Source organism: Aquarana catesbeiana, linkage group LG13, assembly GCF_042186555.1.
Source record: "Aquarana catesbeiana isolate 2022-GZ linkage group LG13, ASM4218655v1, whole genome shotgun sequence".
NCBI lineage: Eukaryota > Metazoa > Chordata > Amphibia > Anura > Ranidae > Aquarana > Aquarana catesbeiana.
Window position 1 is genome coordinate 161,930,919 of NC_133336.1, and position 26,868 is coordinate 161,957,786.

Sequence of the window (26,868 nt, forward strand, 5' to 3'; positions counted from 1 at the left end):
GTGTCCGATGTGTCCGCCATAATGTCGCAGTCACCAAAAAAAATCGCGATCGCCGCTAAAAAAAAATAAAAAAATATTTTTTTTGAAAAAATGCCATAAATCTATCCCGTATTTTGTAGACGCTATAACTTTTGCGCAAACCAATCAATATATGGTTATTGCGATTTTTTTTACCAAAAATATGTAGAAGAATACGTATCGGCCAAAACTGAGGAAAAAATGTGTTTTTAAAAAAAAAATTGGGATATTTATTATAGCAAAAAGTAAAAAATGTAGTGTTTTTTTCAAAATTGCCGCTCTTCTTTTGTTTATAGCGCAAAAAATAAAAACCGCAGAGGCGATCAAATACCACCAAAAAAAAGCTCTATTTGTGGTGAAAAAAAGGACGTCAATTTCTTTTGGGTACAACGTCGCACGACCGCGCAATTGACGTTTAAAGTGCGACAGTGCTGAAAACTAAAAATTGGCCTGGGAAGGAAGGGGGTGAAATTGCCCGGTATTGAACCGGTTAAAGCATGTCATGTTTGGTATCCATGTACTCGGCCTAAGATCATCTTTTTTATTTCATCAAACATTTGGGCAATATAGTGCGTTTTAGTGCATTAAAATTTAAAAAAGTGTTTTTTCCAAAAAAAAATGCATTTGAAAAATCGCTGCGCAAATACTGTGTGAAAAAAAAAAAAAAAATGAAACACCCACCATTTTAATCTGTAGGGAATTTGCTTTAAAAAAAAAAAAATATATAATGTTTGGGGGTTCAAAGTAATTTTCTTGCAAAAAAAAAAGTGTTAGAAGAGTGAGTAATGTGTGACATAAGCTTCTAAATGTTGTGCATAAAATGCCAGGACAGTTTAACCCCCCCCCCCAAATGACCCCATTATGGAAAGTAGACACCCCAAGCTATTTGCTGAGAGGCATGTCGAGTCCATGGAATATTTTATATTGTGACACAAGTTGCGGGAAAAAGACAATTTTTTTTTTTTTTTCTTGCACAAAGTTGTCACTAAATGATATATTGCTCAAACATGCTGTGGGAATATGTGAAATTACACCCCAAAATACATTCTGTTGCTTCTCCAGAGTATGGGGATACCACGTGTGAAACTTTTTGGGAGCCTAGCCGCGTACGGGACCCAGAAAACCAAGCACTGCCTTCAGGCTTTCTAAGGGCGTAAATTTTTGATTTCACTCTTCACTGCCTATCACAGTTTCGGAGGCCATGGAATGCCTAGGTGGCACAAAACCCCCCCAAATGACCCTATTTTGGAAAGTAGACACCCCAAGCTATTTGCTGAGAGGTATATTGAGTATTTTGCAGACCTCACTTTTTGTCACAAAGTTTTGAAAAAAAAAATGTTTTCTTGTCTTTCTTCATTTTCAAAAACAAATTAGAGCTGCAAAATACTCACCACGCCTCTCAGCAAATAGCTTGGGGTGTCTACTTTCCAAAATGGGGTCATTGGGGGGGGGGGGGGGGTTGTGCCATCTGGGCATTCCATGGCCTCCAAAACTGTGATAGGCAATGAAGAGTGAAATCAAAAATTTACGCCCTTAGAAATCCTGAAGGCGGTGATTGGTTTTTGGGGCCCCGTACGCGGCTAGGCTCCCAAAAAGTCCCACACATGTGGTATCCCCGTACTCAGGAGAAGCAGCTAAATGTATTTTGGGGTGCAATTCCACATATGCCCATGGCCTGTGTGAGCAATATATCATTTAGTGACAACTTTTTGTAAAATTTTTTTTTGTCATTATTCAATCACTTGGGACAAAAAAAAAAAAAAAAAATTATATTCAATGGGCTCAACATGCCTCTCAGCAATTTCCTTGGGGTGTCTTTCCAAAATGGGGTCATTTGGGAGGGTTTTGTACTGCCCTGCCATTTTAGCACCTCAAGAAATGACATAGGCAGTCAAACTTAAAGCTGTGTAAATTCCAGTAAATGTACCCTAGTTTGTAGACGCTATAACTTTTGCGCAAACCAATAAATATACGCTTATTGACATTTTTTTTTTTACCAAAGACATGTGGCCGAATACATTTTGGCCTAAATGTATGACTAAAATTGAGTTTATTGGATTTTAATAACAAAAAGTAGAAAATATTTTTTTTTTCAAAATTTTCGGTCTTTTTCCATTTATAGCGCAAAAAATAAAAACCACAGAGGTGATCAAATACCATTAAAAGAAAGCTCTATTTGTGGGAAGAAAAGGACGCAAATTTCGTTTGGGTACAGCATTGCATGACTGCGCAATTAGCAGTTAAAGCGACAGTGCCAAATTGTAAAAAGTGCTCTGGTCAGGAAGAGGGTAAATCCTTCCGGGGCTGAAGTGGTTAAGTCATGCAAAGAGAAAACGCCTCTCGATTTAGGCTTTGCCTTGTGCATCCCAGTGTGGAGCTTTCAGTTCACTTCCTCTCCCAGAGACACAACGGGAAGTGAAATGGAATTCCCATTTTATATGGTTGTCAACAGGACTGGTATACCCATTGGAGGCATTACCCAGAAAGCAAGCTATTGAGCTGCAAGTTTGAAAATGTCTTGTTAAAGTGGAGTTTTTTTTTTTTTTTTTTAAAGTGTTAAGTTATGGATTGTGGAAACTAACTAGTGTCGGGTGATTGTATGTAGTATATACCACATTTACCACTGACTAATGCAGAGTTGCAATGCAATATGTATGAATGTAAAGGCAGAAAAAAAAAAAAAAAAAAAAAGAAAAAAATGGACTTTGTAGGCACCAATTATAAAAAAAAAAAAAAAATCTATATATATATATATATATATATATATATATAAATCTTTAATGTACATATAATATAAAAAAAACACACATTAAAACATTGCAAATAAAGTGCAAACAGCTAGCTATGTCTCTCTCAGACAGGTCATAGACCCCAGAGACAGACCCTTAAAACAAGGACATATCCCCTACGATATATTATAAAATAAAAGACAACAAACTTGGTTAGCTCTACATGTTTCACAATTGAATGCTTTTTCAGGAACTAGTTTGATTAGTCTTAGATGGAACAATTAAATAATAATCAGGATGGAGTAAGACGAGCTTACAGGTGGTAGGACTGTGCTTGGTAATATGCATCATTGCTTCTTAAAATGGTAGCTAGTGTATAAAGTGTTTCTATCAGGGATAGAAAATACTCCCTTCAGAGGACTATCCGTAGAAAAAAGGAAGCTTAATGATTTAATTGTTCCATCTAAGACTAATCAAACTATTCCTGAAGAAGCATTCAATTGTGAAACATGTAGAGCTAACCAAGTTTGTCGTCTTATTTTATAATACAGTCAGGTCCATAAATATTGGGACATCGACACAATTCTAATCTTTTTGGCTCTATACACCACCACAAAGGATTTGAAATGAAACGAACAAGATGTACTTTAACTGCAGACTTTCCGCTTTAATTGGAGGGTATTTACATCCAAATCAAGTGAACGGTGTAGGAATTACAACAGTTTGTATATGTGACTCCCACTTTTTAAGGTACCAAAAGTAATGGGACAATTGGCTGCTCAGCTGTTCCATGGCTAAGTGTGTTATTTACTCATTATCCAATTTACAAGGAGCAGATAAAAAGGTCCAGAGTTCATGTCAAGTGTGCTATTTGCATTTGGAAACTGTTGCTGTCAACTCTCAATATGAGATCTAAAGAGCTGTCACTATCAGTGAAGCAAGCCATCATTAGGCTGAAAATACAAAACAAACCCATCAGAGAGATGGCAAAAACATTAGGTGTGGCCAAATCAACTGTTTAGAACATCCTTAAAAAGAAAGAACGCACCAGTGAGCTCAGCAACACCAAAAGACCCGGAAGACCACGGAAAACAACTGCGGTGGATGACCAAAGAATTCTTTCCCTAGTGAAGAAAAAACCCTTCACAACAGTTGGCCAGATCAAGAACACTCTCCAGGAGGTAGGTGTATGTGTGTCAAAGTCAACAATCAAGAGAATACTTCACCAGAGTGAATACAGAGGGTTCTCCACAAGATGTAAACCATTGGTGAGCCTCAAAAACAGGAAGGCCAGATTAGAGTTTGCCAAACAACATCTAAAAAAGCCTTCACAGTTCTGGAACAACATCCTATGGACAGACGAGACCAAGATCAACTTGTACCAGAGTGATGGGAAGAGAAGAGTATGGAGAAGGAAAGGAACTGTTCATGATCCAAAGCACGCCACCCCATCAGTGAAACATGGTGGTGGTAGTGTCATGGCGTGGGCATGTATGGCGGCCAATGGAACTGGTTCTCTTGTATTTATTGATGTGACTGCTGATAAAAGCAGCAGGATGAATTCTGAAGTGTTTCGGCAATATTATCTGCTCATATTCAGCAAAATGCTTCAGAACTCATTGCACAGCGCTTCACAGTGCAGATGGACAATGACCCGAAGCATACTGCGAAAGCAACCAAAGAGTTTAAGGGAAAGAAGTGGAATGTTATGCAATGGCCAAGTCAATCACCTGACCTGAATCCGATTGAGCATGCATTTCACTTGCTGAAGACAAAACTGAAGGGAAAATGCCCCAAGAAAAAGCAGGAAATGAAGACAGTTGCAGTAGAGGCCTGGCAGAGCATCACCAGGGATGAAACCCAGCGTCTGGTGATGTCTATGCGTTCCAGACTTCAGGCTGTAATTGACTGCAAAGGATTTGCAACCAAGTATTAAAAAAAATCAGTTACATAATATCTATATCTATATCTATATCTCGATATATCTATATCTATATATATCTCCATCTATCTATCTTTTTTTTTTTTTACATATGTGTTTTTATTATTTAGCATTTTTAATATTTATACTATTTTTTTTTTATTATAGTCGTATATACTCATGCACCATATGTTCTATAGGCACCTTTTTGTGTCACTTTGGTGGTGCAACTGATGTAGCCATTGAATAAAATAGAGCAAATTAGGCCACTAATACATTTTTTAGGCCTCTGTGGTATATGAATGGACCACTTTTATTATGCATTTTATAATTTTGTTGTAATATTATATATATTAAACATCTAAAATGGATTCTCTACACTCAACATATGCCCCTCTGTATTTGGATAGAGCGATTAGTTCAGTTTATTATTAATTCTTAGTCATTTTGATGAACATTATTTATTTACGTAGACACTGACGCTTTCTGATTAGCCATTTGCTGTGTCGATTAAACTACAAGAAAATAGCTGATATGCGTGCCGTATTGATAACCAAACAAAATGGCCGCGATGTGAATATGAACCACAAGAAAATGGCCGCCACGTGCGCCATATAGGTAACAAAATGGACGCAATGTAAATATAGAGCAAACTACAAAAAAATGGCCGCTCTATTATTTCTGGTTTCACGTCATATAAACCCAGTCTGCGCAACCAATCCGGCTCCCCAGATGAAGACACGTGATGTGTTGTAACACGTAGGGAGTGGCTGGAATCGAATGCACACTGGAAGTGATGTGAGAAGGCGCTGAAAACGCCAATGTTATTTGCTTTATGCCCGTTTTTATATCCCTTATGCAAGAGTCCAACCATTTGGTACCTAATAAGTATTACCCCCGTTTTTTAAACTTACTACACCTATTGGAGGCATTCTTTCTACCATTGTTGCTGTGGTGTCATATCAGAGCATATTGGGACAGCTTATTGGAGGATTGATACAGTTGGAGAAGTGCCTGTGGTTCCAGTAGCAGTGTATGTTTACATAATGAGGCCCTAATAGGATGCTGGGAAGAGCTCTTCTCATCTATTGATGTGTGTTACTTAATTTTCATTAGGTGAGAGATTTGTGAGACTAGTGGTTTAAGAGGGAATCCATGGCGCTATTTTATGGACATGATCATATTACACATTTGCCCACTATAACAGGACGTCGTATAGTGGTCTTTGTATTTATCCACGCATTTACCTATTCTTCCTCTAAGGATTTTGATTATATTTTGGACATTAATTTTTTTTTTACATATGTACAGATTGTGGAGACACCTATGTTTGCACTTAAATATTGCTGCACTTTAGTCTACAGTGGACCTTCTGTTAAAAGGTCTTTTTGCACATTTGGACACCAATTGAATATTTTGCACATGTATGCACTTTTTATTATTTGCATCTCTCTGTGGAGAAATTATTACCTTACACTTTAATATTTTGGCACTGTGATTTATCCCATAGTATATCTTTGTTCTAGTTTTTAGTGACATTTTATTACCGCGCAAGAGCACTTAAAAATAAAATTAAAGTGTTGCCTTTGGAGATTTTTAAAGTATTGTATTGCTTTTTAAATTAAAATGTATCCCACCCCCCCCCCCCCCCAAAAAAAATTGCATTTTAAAAACGACTGCACAAATACCGTGAGACAAACTACGATAGCCATTTTATTCCCTAGGGTCTCTGTTAAAAAAATATATATTGTTTGGGTGTTAGTAATTTTCTAGCAAAAAATACAAATTTTTAATTGTAAATTAAAAGTGCCAGAAGCCAAAAATGAAACTTCGAGTCTGGCAGAAGGATCTGACCAGGATGGATGTGCAGTGAGTTCGCTCCACCAGCCCAGGCAATCAGCTGCAACAAGTCTTAATGATTCTCTAGACCTCCCTGGTCCTCCCATACAGCACATTGTCTAACAAACAATCCCCTAAGCCAGCTGCTTTCTTTTTGATGTGTCTTGGCTCTCAGGTCCGTGTGTAGAGCTTAACGAGAGTGCTACGGGCTTTGGAAATTCCCTGGTGTGCCAGGGCAACTGTTGGAGTTTTACCTCAAGACACCGCTGGGTCTATGGATGATGAGGACGGGTGGCTGTGGAAGGAGGAGGCGGTGAGAGTGAGTGGCTAGATCCGAACCTCACCGGGAAAGCACGAGCTGAACCGAGTTCCACCGCGCTTAGTCAAACACTCGGGGGGAGTGACCTCACGGACCGGGCGGAGAGGGAGTTGGCGTGCATAGAAAGAAACAATCCCCCACAGAGAGTAGAGAAGATACCATATAAACCAGCAGAACCATGTAAGATTTCTTCAGGAGCCTGCATAACTACTGCGGGGAATAGTGTGGTCTTCCCGGACATATACAGGATGTTCCACCAAAACCTCCAAGAAGCGGGATAAAGGCAAGGTAAAAAGTATAATTATATATATATATATATTAGGGCTGAAACAACTAATCGATTAATCGACAACTAATCGATTATGAAATTAATCGATTACTATTTTCATAATCGATTAATCGGCCAGTAACATAATGGGGTTAAGAAAAACTAAAATGAGCCCTTTATAGTACAAAAAGAGCAAATAATCGCTACTGTAAATGTTACTTCCACAGTTCTACAGTAAAAAAAATGAACCCCTTACAGTAGTGATTATCTGTTTTTTTTTTTGTACTATAAAGGGCTAGTTTTAGTTTTTTTTTTTAACCCCATTATGTTACTAAACGTCTTAGACCTGGTTGCACTACAGTTCATTTACATGATTTCCTATGGGACGCGTTCACATCTATGCTTTTTTTAGCCGCTGCGTATTTGGAAAGGGTCAGGGACTTTTTTTAACGCAAAACTGTGCTTTTTTGGTTCAATATACTTCAATGGAGAAGCTGCAGAAAAGCATGTAATGCGTTTTTGCAGAAATTTGTGTTTTTTAATCTGCCCAACAAGTTGGCCAAAAAAAATGCAAAAACGCAAATCGCAGCAAAATCACGTGTGCAAAAATCAAAATGCACAGCAAAAAGCACTGCAGAAATAGACCAAAAGCAAACTGCATAGGTGTGTACCAAGCCTTATGCTGGCCACACGGATCAATTTTCAGATGAGAATATTCATACGAAAAATCTTTGTACATTCGCTGAATGAAAGAATGTTTGAAATTTTCACTTGTTTTTAACATTCTGTTTTTAAAATGAAGGAAAACCACACACACCGTCAGAAAATTCCTTTGACCAAGAAGTTTCCTATTATTTCCAAATTGTCACCATGGTTGAAAATGAACATCGATTTGACCCCACTAACGATTAGAAAATCGAACTAACGTTCTTAAAATGCCATTTTTTTTTTTTTTGAAGGAAGACTTTGTTTTTTAAATAAAAAAAAATTGATCTCTGAGTCTGATGTAATTTACCAGATTCACCCTTTAATAGTATATATCCTCCAATAGCATATACAGTATATCTCTCCTCTAATAGTATATACAGTACATCTCCTCTAATAGTATATCTCTTCTGTCTGTTATTCTCAGAGTTGATTAGATATTTTGCTCCCTAACCATATAGTTATTTACATTTACCACTGCATAGAGATATTTAAATTGCTTTTTTTTAAACTTTACATATTAACTAAATTATACACCACACTTTTTTTTTTTTTTAAAGCTTATTAACCGATTAATCGATTAATCGAAACAATAATCGGCCAACTAATCGATTATGAAAATAATCGTTAGTTGCAGCCCTTATATATATATATATATATATATATATATATATATATATATATATATATATTTTGATGAACGTTTCCTGATTTTGGTTCTGTCAAATGAGGTAAAGGAACAACATTTGTGTCTTAACGAACTTTAGAAGAGACTGTATACACAGGGAAATAAGGGCTGTAAGAACGGGATATAGGTGAGAGCTATACTCCCTTATAGCTAAATATCCTAGTAAGATATGCCTCCTAAAAGCACGCATACCCAGAAAACAAAAAGGGGATCATCAGGGGGAACAAATAAGAATCCCCATAAACCCGCATCGGCACAAAAGTCTGATATTAAAAGGTTTTTTCCAACAGTCACAGGATCAGCAAAATAGCTCTACTTTAACTGAGCTAAATTTTTCATCTCCAGCTAGAGAAGTAGAGCATGGAACAAGTATTAGCCCCAGTGAGTATACAGACCTTCCTATGATGGATATGGAGGGAGCAGAAGGGGGCCCCATGTGGAATCTACAGACATATATAAAAGCTCTACCAACTAGAGAAGATATGGATAAATACATACACAGACTAGAATCCTCTTATAAGTCTGAAATACAAACATTGAAATCATCTCTGACTAACACACAAAACAAGATCATGGACATGGACACTAAAATTGCAAATATGGTTTAAAAATTGATATTAGAAGAGAAAAGGCTAGAACACGATCGATACTTAAGTTACATAATAAATATTACGGATGACCTCGAAAATAGAAGTAGACGAAATAATATAAGAGTTAGAGGCCTTCCAGAGACTGTGAATGCAGAGAACCTTAAGAAAACTCTCCAAAGTATATTCAATTCATTGCTAGAGAGTCCAGGTGAGACCGAAATAGAGATCGACAGAGTCCATAGAATCCAAGGTCTTAGTCTATGATTCAGGAAAACCTAGAGATGTGATTTGTAGAGTACATTTTTTTCAGGTCAAGGAAAATATTATAACAGCGGCACCGGGACTTTGAATATGAGGGTGAGCAGATTATATTTTTGCAGGACCTGTCCAAATATACGCTGATAAGAAGAAAAGCAGTGAAACCATTATTGGATATTTTGAGGGAAAGGGAAGTCCTATTCAGATGGGGTTTTCCCTTCCAGATCATTGTTCATCAAGGTGGCCAAAGGATTATTTTTCGTGACTGATGATCTTCCTGAATTTTCTAGACTTTTGCAACTACCTTTGATTTGCCGGACTGGCCATATTCATATCAGGGATTGGACCGGAGACAATATAAAAGAAGATAGAAAGCAATAGTGTTGGAGGGGGGGGGGGGGGGGGGTGTCTTCCCTTTAATTTTTTTTTTTTTTTCACTTTAGTAATAAGTATGTGACTGAGGTGGATTATATGCTATAAGTTAAATATGTTTTGATAATTTTTTGTTGTATCATTGGTATTAAGGATTTATAGAATAAAATTGCTATGTCCAATATTAGAGAGAAGTAAGGCATATTAATTCACTAGGTTTGGTTAGTGTTTTTTTTTCTCTTTTTTTATTGCGATTGCTTGTATATCATGTTAATAAGAAAAAGGTAATATTTTTTTTTTTTCTTAACACTTAAGGTATTAGTGTGTGGTCTAGTTTGGCCCTATGGTATATGCTGGGGAATGGGAAAAGGGAAGAAAAAGGAAAATGTTTTGCTATACTTTGCACTAAAGGAATGTGGGACATAAATGCTATTACATATACATATATATATATATATATATATATATATATATATATATATATATATATATATATATATATATATATATATATATATATATATATACACACATATACACACACACACACACACACACATACATATATACATATACACACACACAAACACTAGACAGTTGAATGGTCTATAAACTCACTGGGTGGGGTAGGGTGTCTATTTGTGGGTTTTGTGTTTTTTTTTTTTGACACTTTAGGTATTAGTATGTTATCTGGCTCGGCCCCATGGTACTTGCTGGGGAAGAGGGAGGGGTAGAAAAGAAAAGTGAAAAATGTATTTTTTATATAATTGTCTATACTTCGCACTAAGGGAATATGAGACATAAATGTTATGTATATGGATTAACATTAGATAATTGTATGGTTTTTAAACGTGCTAGATGGAGTAGGGTGTTTGAGGGTTTTTTTTTTTTTTTTCGTAAACAATATAGCCTGGGCTAGGCACGTTCAATCCTGGGAGGATATCCTCTTATTCCCCAACTTAGGGAACTTACTTGGTAAGGTTAGACTCAAAGGAGTCGAATAGATAGTGAGTAGATAGGTCTGCGTGTTTGGATTGAGTGGGGTGAGTGTGTGTTAGTTTAAATTTTTTTTTTTTTTTTTCCTTTCTCTCCCTCCTTTCTTATTATTCTCCTCTCTCTCCTGTATGGACTCAATTAAAATATGCGCTTATAACGTCAGAGGTTTTAACTCAGCGGCAAAGAGGTCGCAGGTTCTGTACTCTTCCCACAAACAAAAAGTGAATGTGTTTTTTTTTCCAAGAGACCCACTTTCGGGTGGATCATATATCCAAGCTACAAAAGGGATATTATAACGCATGGTATCATGACTCCTTCGCATATTCAAAATCGAGAGGAGTCTCCATAGCGATACATAAGTCATTACCACATCAGGTCTTGGAGGAGTGGAGGAATAGAGATGGTAGAGCAATATTTCTTAAACTCCTAATAGATGGTAAGAAATATACATTTGTTAATGTATACTTACCTAATCAGGGACAATCAAAAATAGGTGCACAATTGATAACAGATCTTATGGAAAAAGCAAAGGGATCACGATAATAGGTGGAGACTTTATTCTTATTCTGGATAATGATAGGGATACTACAGCAACATCAATAACACAGAAGGCTAAGGATAAAAGAAAATTTAGGGAAACAATGGCTAAGCATAATTTGGTTGATATATGGAGGGCGCTTCATCCCCTGGAAAGGGACTATATGTTCCATTCTTAAGTTCATGGTACTTATCATAGAATTGATTTCTTTTTGATGAATCAGTTGGGAGTAGCTGTGACTTCTTCCTCTGAAATAGGCAGCGCCATTTGGTCAGATCATGCACCAATATTTCTGGTAACAGATATTTCCAGGGAGAGGGGTACAAGAGGTACTTGGAAATTAAATAACTTGTTATATGATGAGGTATGAGTTTCAGAAATAAAAAAGGGCAATAATACTTCTCTAAAGATCATATAAACGACACCACCTCCCTATCGATCCAATGGGAAGCGTTGAAATGTGTAGTTCGGGGCCTATTTATAAAGCATGGGGCTAGACTAAAAAAGGTAAAAAAGGAATAGAACGACCCAACTTTTGAAAGAGATACCAAAATTGGAAATTCAGCATAAGCAAAATCCTCTTAGAGAAATATTATTAGAATTAACAGAAAAGAAAACAGAATTACAAAACTTACTTAATGAACAGACACTACAAATAAGGGATAAAAATCGTACGTTATATTATCAACATGGCAATAAACCTGGTAAACTATTGGCAAGAGCTTTACGTCAGCGAGTTAGTGCTTCATCTATTGTTAAAATCAAGTCAGAAAACGATGAAACGATATATGACTCAAAAGGCATCTTAAAAACATTCCAGACTTTCTATAGTAATCTATATAACTTACCAAACCAACTAGCAAATACGGATCCGGAAAGACTTCAACAAAATATACATCGGTATATTAAAGATACAGCATTACCATTATTAACAACAACAGAAATAGAACAGTTAGAACAAGAATTTTCAGAGATAGAAATACAAAAAGTAATCGATTCATTAGTGACAGGGAAAAGTCCAAGCCCGGATGGTTTTACTCCACGGTTCTATAAAACATTTAAAGACGTTCTAATTCCTATTATCAAGAGAACTTTTAACTCAGTATATACCTCTCAACCGTTTGTCCCGCATAGTCTACAGGCATATATCTCACTTATACCTAAACCGGATAAAGATCCTTCTATCTGCGGTAATTATAGACCAATTTCTTTGACGAATATTGATATTAGGTTGTATTCAAAGATTATTGCTAACAGACTTACCCCAATAGTACCAACATATATACATTTAAATCAGGTGGGGTTTATAAAGGGGCGAGAGACAACACGCTTAAAACATTGACACTGGTGGAGTATGCCCAGAGACGCTCCATCCCATCCTGCCTGTTGGCAGTGGATGCCGAAAAAGCATTTGACAGGGTGGGATGGAGCTTTCTTAAGGAGACATTAAAGCAGTGGGGGATTGGTCCCCTACTGCTTGATAAAATAATGGCCCTCTATCATAATCCAGTGGCTAGAATACGGGCAAATGGGGAGATATCAGATATAGTACATATCACTAATAGAACTCGTCAAGGATGTCCACTATCCCCAATCTTATATATATTAGTTATGGAACATCTTTTAATAGCGATTCGGAATAATAAGGATATTAAAGGCATTAAGGTTGGCGAGATAGAGTATAAAATGTCAGTATATGCAGATGACTTGTTATTGTACATCACAAATCCGTTGGTGACAATACCTAACCTAATAACAGAATTTAAAAGATTTGGAGACCTGAGTAATTTCAAGGTGAATTATAATAAATCAGAGGCTTTAAATATTTCTCTGCCTAATTCTCTGGTTGAGCTTCTTAAAAAAAAAAAAAAAAAAACTTTTCGTTTAAATGGCAGGCAGAGGCAATCGGATACCTTGGGACCTTTATCCCTAGAGCGTTGAGTAGGATACAGGAATTTAATTATCTCCCATTAGTACGCAAAATAACAAAGATACTACAACTTTATGACAAAGGGACCTTTTCCTGGATGGGAAGGATAAATATTATAAATATGGATATACTGCCCAAAATTATATATATATATTCCAGACGATACCAATATATCCCTCAAGAAGTTTAGTGAACCAACTTCGTAAGGTTATAGGAAGTTTCATCTGGGCAAAAAAGAGTGCCAGAATAAATAGAAAAAAACACTATAAAGATTAAAAAAAAGACGGAGGGCTGGCTCTCCCAGATATATCGCTGTACCTTAGATCAATATTTATAACCAGGATCGTGGATTGGTTCCATAATATGGACTGCAAACAATGGGTAAAATTGGAGGAAGAAGTCACAGACATAAAACTGAAATCATTACCTTGGATTAAGAGGGAATGTAGACCCCGGGAGGGGGATATGCCCTCCTTGGTCGTATCAACCTTGAAAGTATGGGACAACTTGATAAAAAGGGGGATAGGATCTACATTGAGAGGCCCGATGACCCCCCTCTTTAGCAATCCAGAATTCCCACTTGCATTTAAAGCCAAGACCTTTCTAAATTGGCAGGGGTGGGATGATACGAGGATAGTGGAAACAATGGACGAAAATAAACTCCCCCATTGGAGGCCCTAGGTGCCGAACATAGAAAGAAATGGATTCAATATGGGCAACTCCAACAATATATTTTATCACTGATGAAGGAGTCCGTATTGAATAGACCGTTGTTGGGGTTAGAAAAAATATTGTTACAGAAACATAGACCTACCTACACATACTCTGTGGTGTATAAATATTTAATTTCAGAGAATAAGGAGGAAGGGTTACAGTACATAAAAAAAAATGGGAGGAAGAAATGGGGGAAGTTATCCCTAGAGCTAAATGGGAAAAAGCAATTATATTAACACATAAATTATCAATTTCTACTAGACATCAAGAAAGAAGTTATAAAATACTAGCCAGATGGTATAAATGTCCAGTGGATAGGAACAAAATAAGTTCAGATAATACAGATAGATGTTGGCGATGCGAAGGAGCAAGAGGCACAATGTCGCATATATGGTACTTCTGTCCAGAAATTCAATCATTTTGAGAAAGGGTATTTAAACTATATAGGGCTGCAAGAGGGGTAAAGATACAACCAGATATATGTGGCAATATTGTCAATGATCCCTGGATCAATAAAAAAAATATAAAAAAGGGAACTTTAAAGTATTATTTAACTGCGGCACGCACCGTTATAGCTAGAAAATGGAAAAATAAAATAGCTCCCTCCATAGAAGAGTGGGAATGTGAAATGGGTATGATGCGATCTTTAGAGGAGAGGATGATAATGGAGGGACTAAAATGACTAATTACATGAAGGTTGTGGGAAGAGTTTAGAGCCTTACCGCTGCAGCGGAATGAAAAATAGGGATTTTGATAGAGCAAATATTGTGATAGATAGATGGAGGAGGCGGGAGAAATTCCTTTAAAGGGGAGGGTTTTTTTTTTTGTCCTTCCTTTTTTTCCCCTTCTATCTCTTTGTGGTTGTTTGGTCATTTGAATAGTGGTATATTAGATGATTGGTTGGGTGTATGCGATTGTATGGTTGGAGGGTATTGGGATAGTAGTGTGTTACAGAAATGGGGGTCTTACTAAAGATAGGGTAATGAACTATATTCAGAAATGTATGTCGATGGTGCTAACAAAGATTATAGGGTTATATAAAAATGATCTGAATATTAATTGTGAGTAATACCCAACACACCTTTGGAAAATGTATGTATGTGTATATGTTTTATAAAAAATTTGTGTTAAAATGTTTGATAAAAATTATTAACAAAAAAAAAGTGCCAGAAAAGGTCTGGTCTTCAAGTGGATATAATGGTGTGCCTGAGCATGTAACAAATCCAGTCAGTCACTGAGTGTTCGAATATAAAGCACCAAAACGCATGTGCATTACAATAAGGTGGAAAGCTTATCTGCTTATTATGCTTTGGAATTGTAGGTTTTCTAGGGTTATGAAAGGGGGGCAGATCCACATGATGTAAATGAAATTTCATCAGACCAGGCCATCTTCCATTTCTCCATAGCCCAGTTTTAATGTTCACATGCACATTGTAGTCACTTTTGGATGCAGATACAGTTCCGTATGGGCACTCTGAAAAGTCTATGCAGTCTCATACGCACCAAACTGCAATGCACCCGTCTAACAGAACCAGTAGCTTTTATACTGGATTGGACTACATAGGCCAGCCTTAACTCCCCATGTGAGTCAATAAGCTTTGCCGTCCATGACTCCGATGCTGGTTTACCTTCCTTGGACCACTTTTGATAGGTCCTGGCCAGGAACATTCCACATGAGCTGCAAATTTGGAGTTGCTCTGACCCAGTTGTCTATGCATTAGAATTTGGCCCTTGTCAAAGCCTTACACGTGCTCTTTATAAAAAAAAAAGGGGACCCCAAATATGGGTGTAACATGTTATGAAAGGTGAACGTACCCTTTAATGTGTTCAACACAACTTCAGTGACAACATATTCACTTGCTGCCCAATATATCCCAACCACTTGCAGATGCCATTGTGAGAAAATGTTATTCATTTAACCTGTCATTGGTCATAATATGGCTGATCGGTGTATAGAAACAGGATGATTGTTCTGTCAGTTATCCTTTTATGGAGTCATGTTAGGGAAAACAGCTTTAGAGAAAATTTATACAAAATACACTTTGTAGAATCATGGAAAAAAAAAAAAAAAAAAAAACACTAAACTGATTCTATTGCAAACATGTCTTTAATATGATGATTCAAATAATATAATGCAATTGGGAATACGTTGCAATGTCGCATGTTAAAATGTACCACAACTTTAGGCACAGTTTTTTGGAGGGGCGTGCAGTCACACGGAAGTGCATTTGTCCATAGGTTTTGTTACTTACAAAACTGTATTCCAGTGATATTAGAAAGCCAGCAGAGCAAGGTTTCCATTGTCCTAAGAGGAAGAGTAGAGGGTACTCTTGCAGAAATACTTGGTAAACATTACCTCTGAACTTGAAAACCGCTACCTCACAATAATACTACTTCAATATGAAGCAGGTAGTCACCACCATGACTGTATAGCCAACGGGCAGTTTTGAGACGGCGCTTTTTCATGAATCAGGTCTTTCACTACTTGTCTATTTTCTTCTGGCGCAATCTTTCACAGCTTCAGAAAGGCCCACATGGCATCACTGGTCTGGCAGCACAAACGAAAATACAGGATGTAGGGAGTAACCTCAAATCAATGTAGCTGTGATAAGTAGCCATCCAAATCCTGGGGGGGGGGGGGGACACAAAAAAAAAAAAAAAAAAAAACTGTTACTTTCACATTAGTAGTGTAAGAGATCTTGGTGGACAATACCTCTTCAAAAACAAGATTTTCCAACTTGCTTTACAAGTGGGTGCTACTCCATTTCAAGTAGGCCCAAGGCTAGGTTCACACCTATGCATGTGGCTGCGGGTGCAGGAATCACGTGCTGCTGTGAGAAAACATGCACGCCTGCCATTCATTCTGAATGGCACCCCCACGCATGTAAAATCGCAGTGCGTGTACCGCAGGAATATCGCATGGTCAAAATAATCATGAGATTTCCCTGCGGGCCACGTTTTAAAAAAAAGTGCAGACATTTTTCTGTGGGACACGCAGGCATGGTAGCCCATTGAACTTGGCTGCCATACCCACAGAAACGTATAGATGTGAACCTAGGGTAAATGCATTAACAAAAAAAAAACCCACACACAAAAACACAAACTTAGTGGCTAAGTATTCCCAATTTATTGATAAAGTGAACTGTACTTCACCCATTATAGGTCAATAGGTCAGCTGCTTAAGAGGAAAGAGTGCAAACACTTACTTTTCCTATACTTCAATAATCTCTCAAAAGATTCCTGTGCAAGTTTAAGCTTTCACAGGACTCCAGATTGGAAACAGGGAAAATAAATAAAAGTCCGCTAAGCGGCAAACCTGTCACATTGCCTACTATTACCAAGATTCACATTCTCAAAAAAAAAAAAAAAAAAAAAAAAAAAAATAGGTCAAGCAAATTTTGCAAGATACACTGAGCAATAATTCATAGTAGCTGAGGTTTAACCACTTAACGACCGCCGCACGACTATGTACGTCCTAAGTTTGAACGGGGATATCGTTGTTATGGCAGCAGCTAGCTGCCATAACCCCGGTATCCCCGTTTTCGTGCGGCGGCCGGCTTTCAGATAAAAGTGGTCCCTGCGGCGGATTCGCCACGAGATCACTTTTATCGGTGGCGGGAGAGGGCCCCCCCCCCCCGCGATCCGGTGCCCTCCGCCGCTTACCGGAGCCGTCGGTAGCGGCGGAGGCGATCGCGTCCTCTGCCGTGCTGTGTATAGAGACGAATGAGGCCAAGATGGCGCTCACTCGTCTCCATGACACTGCTGGGCGGAAGCGACGTCAAAACGTCACTTCCGTCCACGCCTCTTAAAGGCATATTTTTTCAAATGTCATTTTTCTAAATGACTTTTTTTTATTGCATTTTAGTGTAAATATGAGATCTGAGGTCTTTTTGACCCCAGATCTCATATTTAAGAGGTCCTGCCATGCTTTTTTCTACATTCCTTGTAATAGAAATAAAAGTGACACAATTTTTTTTTTTTTAAAGTGTAAAAATAAATAAAATATTGTAAAATAAATAATAAAAAAAAATTTTTTAAAACCCCCCTGTCCCGACGAGCTCGCGCGCAGAAGCGAACGCATACGCGAGTAGCGCCCGCATATGAAAACGGTGGTCAAACCACACATGTGAGGTATCGCCGCGACCGGTAGAGCGAGAGCAATAATTCTAGCCCTAGACCTCCTCTGTAGCGCAAAATATGCAACCTGTAGAATTTTTTAAACGTCGCCTATGGAGATTTTTGAGGGTAAAAGTTTGACGCCATTCCACAAGCGGGCGCAATTTTCAAGCATGACATGTTGGGTATCAATTTACTCGGCGTAACATTATATTTCACAATATAAAAAAAATTGGGATAACTTTACTGTTTTATTTTTTTATTCAAAAAAGTGAATTTTTTCCAAAAAAAGTGCGCTTATAAAACCGCTGCGCAAATACAGTGCAAAAAAAAAGTATTGCAATGACCGCCATTGTATTCTCTAGGGTGTTAGAAGAAAAACCATATATAATGTTTGGGGGTTCTAAGTAATTTTCTAGCAGAAAAACCTGTTTTAAACATGTAAACACCTAAAATCCAAAACGAGGCTGGTCTTAAAGTGGTTAAAGAAAAAAAAAAAAAAGACACAAGTCCAACCTATGTGTGTGATTATATGTCAGTATTACATTGTATATCCCTATATGTTGCGGTCGTTCAGGTGCTTATCTAATAGTTTTTTGAAACTATCAATGCCCCCCCCCCCCACTGAGACCACCGCATGTGGAAGGGAATTCCACATCCTTGTCGCTCTTACAGTAAAGAACCCTCTACGTGGTTTAAGGTTAAACCTCTTTTCTTCTCATTTTAAATGAGTGGCCACATGTCTTGTTAAACTCCCTTCCGTGAAAAAGTTTTATCCCTATTGTGGGGTCACCAATACAGTATTTGTATATGGAAATCATATCCCCTTCCAAGCATCTCTTCTCCAGAGAGAACAAGTTCAGTGCGCGCAACCTTTCCTCATAACTAATATCCTTCAGACCCTTTATTAGCTTAGTTGCCCTTTGTACTCGCTCAATTTCCAGTATATCCTTCCTCAGGACTGGTGCCCAGAACTGGACAGCATACTCCAGGTGCGGTCGGACCAGAGTCTTGTAGAGCGGGAGAATTATCGTTTATCTCTGGAGTTGATCCCCTTTTTAATACATGCCAATATTCTGTTTGCTTTGTTAGCAGTAGCTTGGCATTGCATGCCATTGCTGAGCCCATCTACTAGGACCCCCAGGTCCTTTTCCATCCTAGATTCCCCCAGAGGTTCTCCCCCCAGTGTATAGATTGCATTCATATTTTTGTCACCCAAATGCATTATTTTACATTTTTCTACATTAAATCTCATTTGCCATGTAGTTGCCCACCCCATTCATTTGTTCAGATCTTTTTGCAAGGTTTCCACATCAGGAGGAGAAGTTATTGCCCTGCTTAGCTTGGTATCGTCCGCAAATACAGAGATTGAACCGTTTACCCCATCCTCCAGGTTGTTTATGAACAAAATAAATAGTATTGGTCCCAGCACATTCCAAGTACTCCCCATTTATCACCACCCTCTGAACTCGCCCTCGTAGCCAGTTTTCAATCCATGTGCTCACCCTATGGTCTATGCCAACGGACCTTATTTTGTACAGTAAATGTTTATGGGGAACCGTGTCAAATGCTTTTGCAAAATCCAGATACACCACGTCTACGGGCCTTCCTTTATCTAGATAACTCACCTCCTCATGGAAGGTTAATAGATGGGTTTGGAAAGAACGATTCTTCATGAATCCAGGCTGATTACTGCTAATGATACCGTTCTCGTTACTAAAATCTTGTATATAGTCCCTCCCTCCAAGCTCTTGCATACTAATGATGTTAGGCTAACTGGTCTGCAATTCCCAGGGATGTATTTTGGGCCCTTTTTAAATATTGGTGCTACATTGGCTTTTCTCCAATCAGCCGGTACCATTCCAGTCAGTAAAAATTAGGAACAATGGTCTGGCATTTACTTAACCGAGTTCCCCAAGTACCCACGGATGCAAGCCATCTGTTCCCGGTGATTTATTAATGTTAAGTGTCTAATTTTAATTCTGTCCTCTTTACTCCTGATATTGCATTAAAGCTTACTGTCTATTTTAAGTGACTGAGTACAACACCGTTTTCTCCTAATCGAACCATCTTGCCATACACCTTTGCCTAAACTCAAAAAAGGATCAATAACTTTAGAGTAAAAGCAAGTGACTGTTACTGCAAACTATATTCATGGCATTGGTACTGCACTCCCGGTTTTTCTGATTGGACCAGTATTTTGGGCTTCTCCTTAACTCTTATGCTAATGGAGTACCTCTTTCTGCAACGTTGATGGCCAAACTGATTTCTCGATTGTATAGGTGCATCAATAAAAGTGCATAACAGTTGAATTCCAGGGATTCACTTACCATACCTGACTGATGCATCTGCAAGCTGGAATTCGATGTATTAGGCACCAATACTACAGCTTCCGGGACCTGTGCTAAGTGGTTGCCCTGCTGCTTACAAAACACAGGAGGTCATGCTCTCAGAACAGACCTTTCAGAGAACACGCCGCAATTTCTCATAAAGTCAAAAGGATCTGATTGGACGAGGTGGAGAGCATGATGTTCCCACCCACCCCTCTACCCCATCAATCAGAAAATGTTTTGCATTCATTGAGAAAATGAAAAGCAATCTCTGAATGGTACACATGTAGAGTCGGTGAAGTCTATTTTCACAATGCAGTAGGGCAGTAGCTCATCACAAGACCCGAAGGCTAGTTGATATCATTGGAGCAGTTATGCCTACTACAGTAAATTTCCAGCTTTCAAGGGCATGGTATGTATGATATACACATAGTTACATTAGTTCAAGATACACTCCCCTATAAGACCTATGCAATTATTGCTAGAGTCTCACTATGGGGCATATTTATAAAGCAGTGAAAATTCAAGTTAGACTTACCGGTAACTTGTTTTCCTTGAGTCTTTCAGGACAGCACTTGAGAGAGTGACTCCTCCCCTTGCCAACAGGAAACACCTCTTCCACCAAACTTTAAAAGGAGGCTCCTTTCCACACATTGTCAGTAGTAGTAGAGAACCTCCGGCCCCAAACTGGAACACATAATCGAGATATGATTAGTCACAGTATATATATGAAAAAACAATAGGGCGGGATGCTGCTGTCCTGAAAGACTCAAGGAAAACAAGTTACCGGTAAGTCTAACTTGAATTTTCCCTTATCGTCTTTCAGGACAGCACTTGAGAGGATAATAGAGACTTACCCCCCTAGGGAGGGACCACAGCCTGCAGAACCTTTCTGCCAAAAGCCTGATCACCTGCTGATAGGAGATCCAGTCTGTAATGACGGACAAACGTTAAGTAGCTTGACCACGTAGCCGCCTTACAAATCTGATCTGGGGTGGCACCAGCTCTTTCTGCCCATGTAGTGGCCTGGGCTCTTGTTGAATGAGCCCTAATTCCCAGCGGGGAAGATAAACCCATTTGAGAATAGGCTACAGAAATAGCTGTCTTAAGCCATCTAGCCAATGATGCTTTTGATGCTTGTTGGCCTTTGTTTCCAGAGAAAAGAACAAATAATGAATCTGAAACTCTAAACCCTCCTGTTACTTCCAAATACTGTAATAGGATACGTCTTACGTCTAAATTGTGAAACTGCTCTTCCTTTGCACCCGAAGGGTTAGCAGAAAAGGTTGGTAGAGTAATCTCTTGAGACCTGTTACTAAAAGCTTGCCACTTTTGGCAAAAACCCCGGATCTACTTTAAGGACAACTCTATCAGGAAAAACTGACAAAAAAGGCTCTTTTACTGATAGGGCGTGCAGTTCACTAATCCTTCTTGCTGAAGTAATTGCGACCAGAAAAATAGTCTTCAAAGTTAAATTCTTTAGGGATATGGCCTGTAAAGGCTCAAATGGTTCTTTTGCCAGAGCCTGCAGAACCACCGAGAGATCCCAATTTGGGAAATGCTTCACCGGTACCGGTCTCGACCTGGAAAGTGCTTTGAAAAATCTCATGATCAGAGTTTCTGAAGATAAGGATCTCTCCAGATAAACTCCCAAGGCAGCCACCTGCACCTTAAGAGTGCTGACCGCCAGATTCTTGTCTGCACCCTTTTGCAAAAATTCCAGCACTGAAACTAGGTCTTTAACCCCCCTATGTTCGGAATGACAGAAAGAAACATAGACTTTCCATACTTTGGCGTAAATATCCCTGGTTACCTTTTTCCTACTGGAAAGCAACGTAGCAGTTAAAGCGTTCTGAAAAGCCTTTGCTTTTCATTAATTGCTCCTCAGATACCAGGCAGTGAGCTTTAACCTGTCTACCCTTGGATGAAGCACTGGCCCCTGAATCAACAGATCCTGACTGAGCGGGAGATGCCAACATGGTTTGATTGCCAACTGCAGAATCGTGGAAAACCAAGCTCTCTTTGGCCAATATGGAGTAATCAAAATGATTGATACTCTCTCTTTCAGTATTTTCCTCAACACTAGAGGGATTAATCGAAATGGAGGAAAAGCATACCCCAGGTGAAAATCCCACGGATGTGCCAGAGCATCTATCCCCTGAGAGCAAATGTCTCTCTGAAGGGAGAAAAAATTCGGGAGCTGCGTGTTTTGTTTTGAAGCAAACAGATCTACCTGCGGAAGGCCCCAAACACTGGTGATTAATGCAAACACCTTCCTGTTCAGACTCCACTCTGATTCCTGAACTTTTTGTCGGCTCAGATAATCCGCTACTTCGTTCAATGTGCCTTTTAGATGGACTGCGGATAGAGATAGTAAGTGGTTCTCCGCCCACTCCAGAATCTCTACTGACAGTAAGTGAAGGGCCCTGCTTCTTGTGCCTCCCTGTTTGTTCAGGTAGGCTATGGCCGTGGCATTGTCCGACAAAATCTGGACATGGCAACCTATGAGGTTTTGAGAGAAGAAAGCTAATGCTAGGGCAACTGCCTTCAGCTCTCTCCAATTTGAGGATCTTTGGGCCTCGAACTGGGACCATGTTCCCTGCGCTAAGGCTTGACCCATGTGGGCCCCCCATCCCTGCAAACTGGCGTCTGTTGTGACCACTTTCCCGGTCGGAAAAGACCAAAGAAGACCTCTTTGCAGTACCACCTGACTTTTCCACCACCAAAGTGAACGTTTGACTCTGGTGGGAATCTTTACTTTTGTATCCAAACTCTCCGTCCTGTGGTTCCATGTCCTTAGAAGGAACCTCTGGAGAGTCCTGAAATGCAGCCTTGCCCATTGGATGGCTGGCATTGAAGAGGTTAATGTCCCCAGAGCCGACATAACCTTTCGGACTGAAATCAGTTGATTTGTTTGTAGTGCCGTTATTACCCTTTGGACCTTGATCTTTTTCTCTTCTGGGAGAAAAATCTTTTGCTCCACTGAATCTATCAAATAACCCAGAAACAGTACTTGCTGAGCTGGGATGAAATTTGATTTTTGAACATTCACTATCCACCCTAGTGACTCCAAATGACTGCGGGATTTGTTCAAATCCTCCTGCAACTTTTCCCTGGATGGGGCAAAAAAGAGGAGGTCTCCAGATATGGAATTACCGCAATCCCCTGGAGTCGAAGAGGGGCGAGAGCTTCCGCCATTATCTTCGTAAAAATACGAGGAGCCGACGACAGGCCGAAGGGAAGGGCCCTGAACTGAAGATGTATAATCTCCCTTGCCCATATTCACCGCAAACCTCAGGAACTTCTGGGACTGAGGTGCTACAGGAATATGAAGATAAGCATCCCTCAGATCGATTGATGCCATAAAACAATCTTTTGTCAGAATGTTTCTGACCGTGAAAATGGAGTCCATACAAAACTTTTTGTATAGGACTGACTTGTTCAGGGGTTTTAGGTTGAGGATAAGACGGAAGTTTCCGGATGGTTTTCTTATCAGAAAGATGTGTGAATAGAAACCCTGACCCTGTTCTTCTGGGGATACTGGTATCACTACCCTCTGGTGCCTCAGATCCTTTAAAAGGTTCTTCATGGCCAGAGCCTTTGTTAGATCCCTTGGTAGGTTTGTTACAAAGAATCTTTCTGGCGGGCGATCCGAAAACTCTATCCTGTAACCTTGGGACAGCATGTCCAAAATATATAGACTTTCTGTCATGCTGGCCCAAAGGGGAAGGAAACTTTGAAGCCTTCCCCCCACTGGTACGCACAAGTCATTGTGCTTTACCGGAGGCTGCAGGAGGATGGAAAAGGACATTTCCTTTGCCTTTACCCTTCTGCGATGGCCAATTTTTTCTTTTCTCCTGGGTTTGGTTTGTTCTTGAGCCCTTTGGGAACGAAAAAAACGTTTAACTGGCTGCTTTTTCTTTTTGATGGGAAAAGACTTCTTTTTATCAGCAGTTCTATCTAGAACCGCATCTAAATCAGGTCCAAAAAGCAAGTCACCCAGGAACGGTATCCCACACAGCTTGTTTTTGGATGCCGCGTCCCCCGGCCAAGTTTTCAACCACAGAGCCCTTCTGGCTGAGTTGGCTAGGGCAGCAGATCTAGCTGTCATTTTAATTGATTCCGCTGAAGCATCCGATATAAATGCGACAGCGGCAGACAGAGTTGAAAATGAATCCAAAATTTCTTGTTTTGGTGAGTCTGCTGAGATATGGGCCTTAAGTTGCTCTAACCAGAACTCCATATTTCTGGATACCACTGTAGTTGCCATAGTAGGTTTAAGATTTCCCATGATGGATTGCCAAGCCCTCTTTAGTAGCTGGTCCATCCTTTTATCCATGGATCTCTCAACACCCCCATGTCCTCGAATGCCAAATCTGTAGACCTCGAGACCTAGGAAAACGCGGCATCTAGTTTGGTGTTTTTGTTCCAAACCGCCGCTGGATCTTCATCAAAAGGGAAACGCCTTTTTAAGGCTTTGGGAAAGAAAGGCTTTCTCTCTGGCTCTGCCACTCTTTCTTAATAGCTTCAGAAATAACAGAGTGTACTGGGAAATTGCGATTTTTGTGCTCGCTAAGCCCTGCATACATTTTATCATGCAGAGATAACTCCTTTCTTTCCTCCTCCAGACCCAGTGTGGTATAGATTGCTTTTAACAGGCCATCTACCTGTTCTAAAGACAATTTAAATCTTGAAGGTAAATTTTCTCCTTCCTCACCCTCATCAGAATCCTCAGATTGAGAGGGGGAATGTCCCTCTGGGGTAGGAGATGCCTCAGTCTCCATCACTGGGACTATAAGTGAGCCTTGGGAGGACTGTGAGGTAGTAGGCTGACTCAGGGATGGGTTTGCTAGGGAAGAGCGAAATGATTGAATAGTCGCATCAAGTTCCTTTTTAACTGATGCAATCAAGTCGCTGCAAGCGGAAGAAGCTTCTTCTTTAACTAGCAAATCAATACAAGCTTGACATAACGTCTTCTTCCATCCTTCAGGTAGCTTGGATTTACATGAAGGACATTTTCTTTTTGCCATTGGATCAGAGCTCTTGGCCTGCCATGAGACAAAAGAAGAAACCATCCCAGTGAGACAACCTGTCCTATACCCAAGGATGCTCACCACAGGTGCACAGTAAGAGCTAACTGCTTTATGTGCCCAGACAGGCCCCTGCCACCGGGGGGGGGGGGGGGGGATAGAGAGAGAGAGAGAGAGAGAGAGAGAGAGAGAGAGAGAGAGAGAGAGAGAGAGAGAGAGAGAGAGACCCCACAGTACAGGGAAGACAGTATACAACTGCACCTTACCTGGGCCTTGCTGGTGCCTGTGCCTGTCCCACTCGCTGCCGCCATCGATTCCATCGAGGAGCGCTTGCTGTGTTTGTGTGGCTAAACGCCGGTTCCGGACTCCAATAGCGCCAGTGCGCCGGACCAGAACCGCTAAATAAGCACCAGCCCCGTTCCTCCCCTTTCCCTCTGCGATTTCCGGCGGAAATGACGCCGCACGCCTGTTCCGTGGGCGCCGCCCCCTCCGGATGCCTCACTTCCGGCGGATGGAGCCCCGCTGCCATCCCCAATATGGCGGCGATGCAATGAGCAACAGGCGGTGGACCTGAGAAAAAAATATAGTAAACGGCCACCGCCTGTCTTGCCGCCGCCTAGGAGCGATGCCCACGACAGTCGGACTCACCCTGAGCCCATATGAAGAGGGAGAGGGAGCCCAGCCAGCAGCACTTCACCTCAGCTGTGGAATGGGGAGGAACAGCTCTCATGAGGTAAAAGGTGTTTGATGAAAAAAAACAGGAAACCTGAGCTCCCAGGACAGCACCTGAGAGCCCTGACTTCCCCACGAAGTGTTCCCTCCGGAGGGAAACACAAAAACTGACAATGTGTGGAAAGGAGCCTCCTTTTAAAGTTTGGTGGAAGAGGTGTTTCCTGTTGGCAAGGGGAGGAGTCACTCTCTCAAGTGCTGTCCTGAAAGACGATAAGGGAAATATGATATTCACAAAAAATTCACAGGTGGGCTAACACTTTGCTGTAATTTAAAAACATACCCGGACATTTCACCTGCAGTAAATGTTTGGAGTATGCCACACTCCATGCTTTATAAACATGGCACTATGTGTTCCAATGCAAAAGTGTTTCACAGAAAAAATAGAAGTCCATGAAAACACCACAACTTGTGCCAACTAAAACTAATATTTTAAAGAGTATAGCGCCCCCGCCCCCCTCCCCCTAAAAATTATACTGACCTAGATGGATGCAGCATCGATCCCAGTGTTACGTTCTGGTGTTAATGGTCCCTAAAACCACTATTCGCGCACACACACAACCTAATCTTCACATTTCTGACAGCATAAAATACAAATAAAAGGTCTTCACTTGTGTAAATGCAAAATTGTGTTTTTGACAAACAAAAATAGACAAATCCATCTCTCACTGGGCTCATGTTACATACTGGTCTGTAGTCTCCAGGTGCTGTTAACGGCTCGTTCTGTTGATATACTGTATCTTGTAAAATTACAATTGAAAGAATACTGCACACCGGA

The 26,868-nt window shown here is 39.8% G+C and overlaps 1 protein-coding gene across 1 annotated transcript in view; it reads right to left on the minus strand.

Moving 5' to 3' along the window:
* Positions 1–15,973: 15,973 nt before the first annotated feature.
* KATNBL1 (katanin regulatory subunit B1 like 1) overlaps positions 15,974–26,868 on the minus strand; it is a gene marked incomplete in the record, with an annotated part of 57,645 nt that continues 46,750 nt past the window's right edge. Inside the window, 1 exon segment of the mRNA XM_073609792.1 lies at positions 15,974–16,511. Within this exon segment, the coding sequence (XP_073465893.1) occupies positions 16,479–16,511 (33 nt within the window).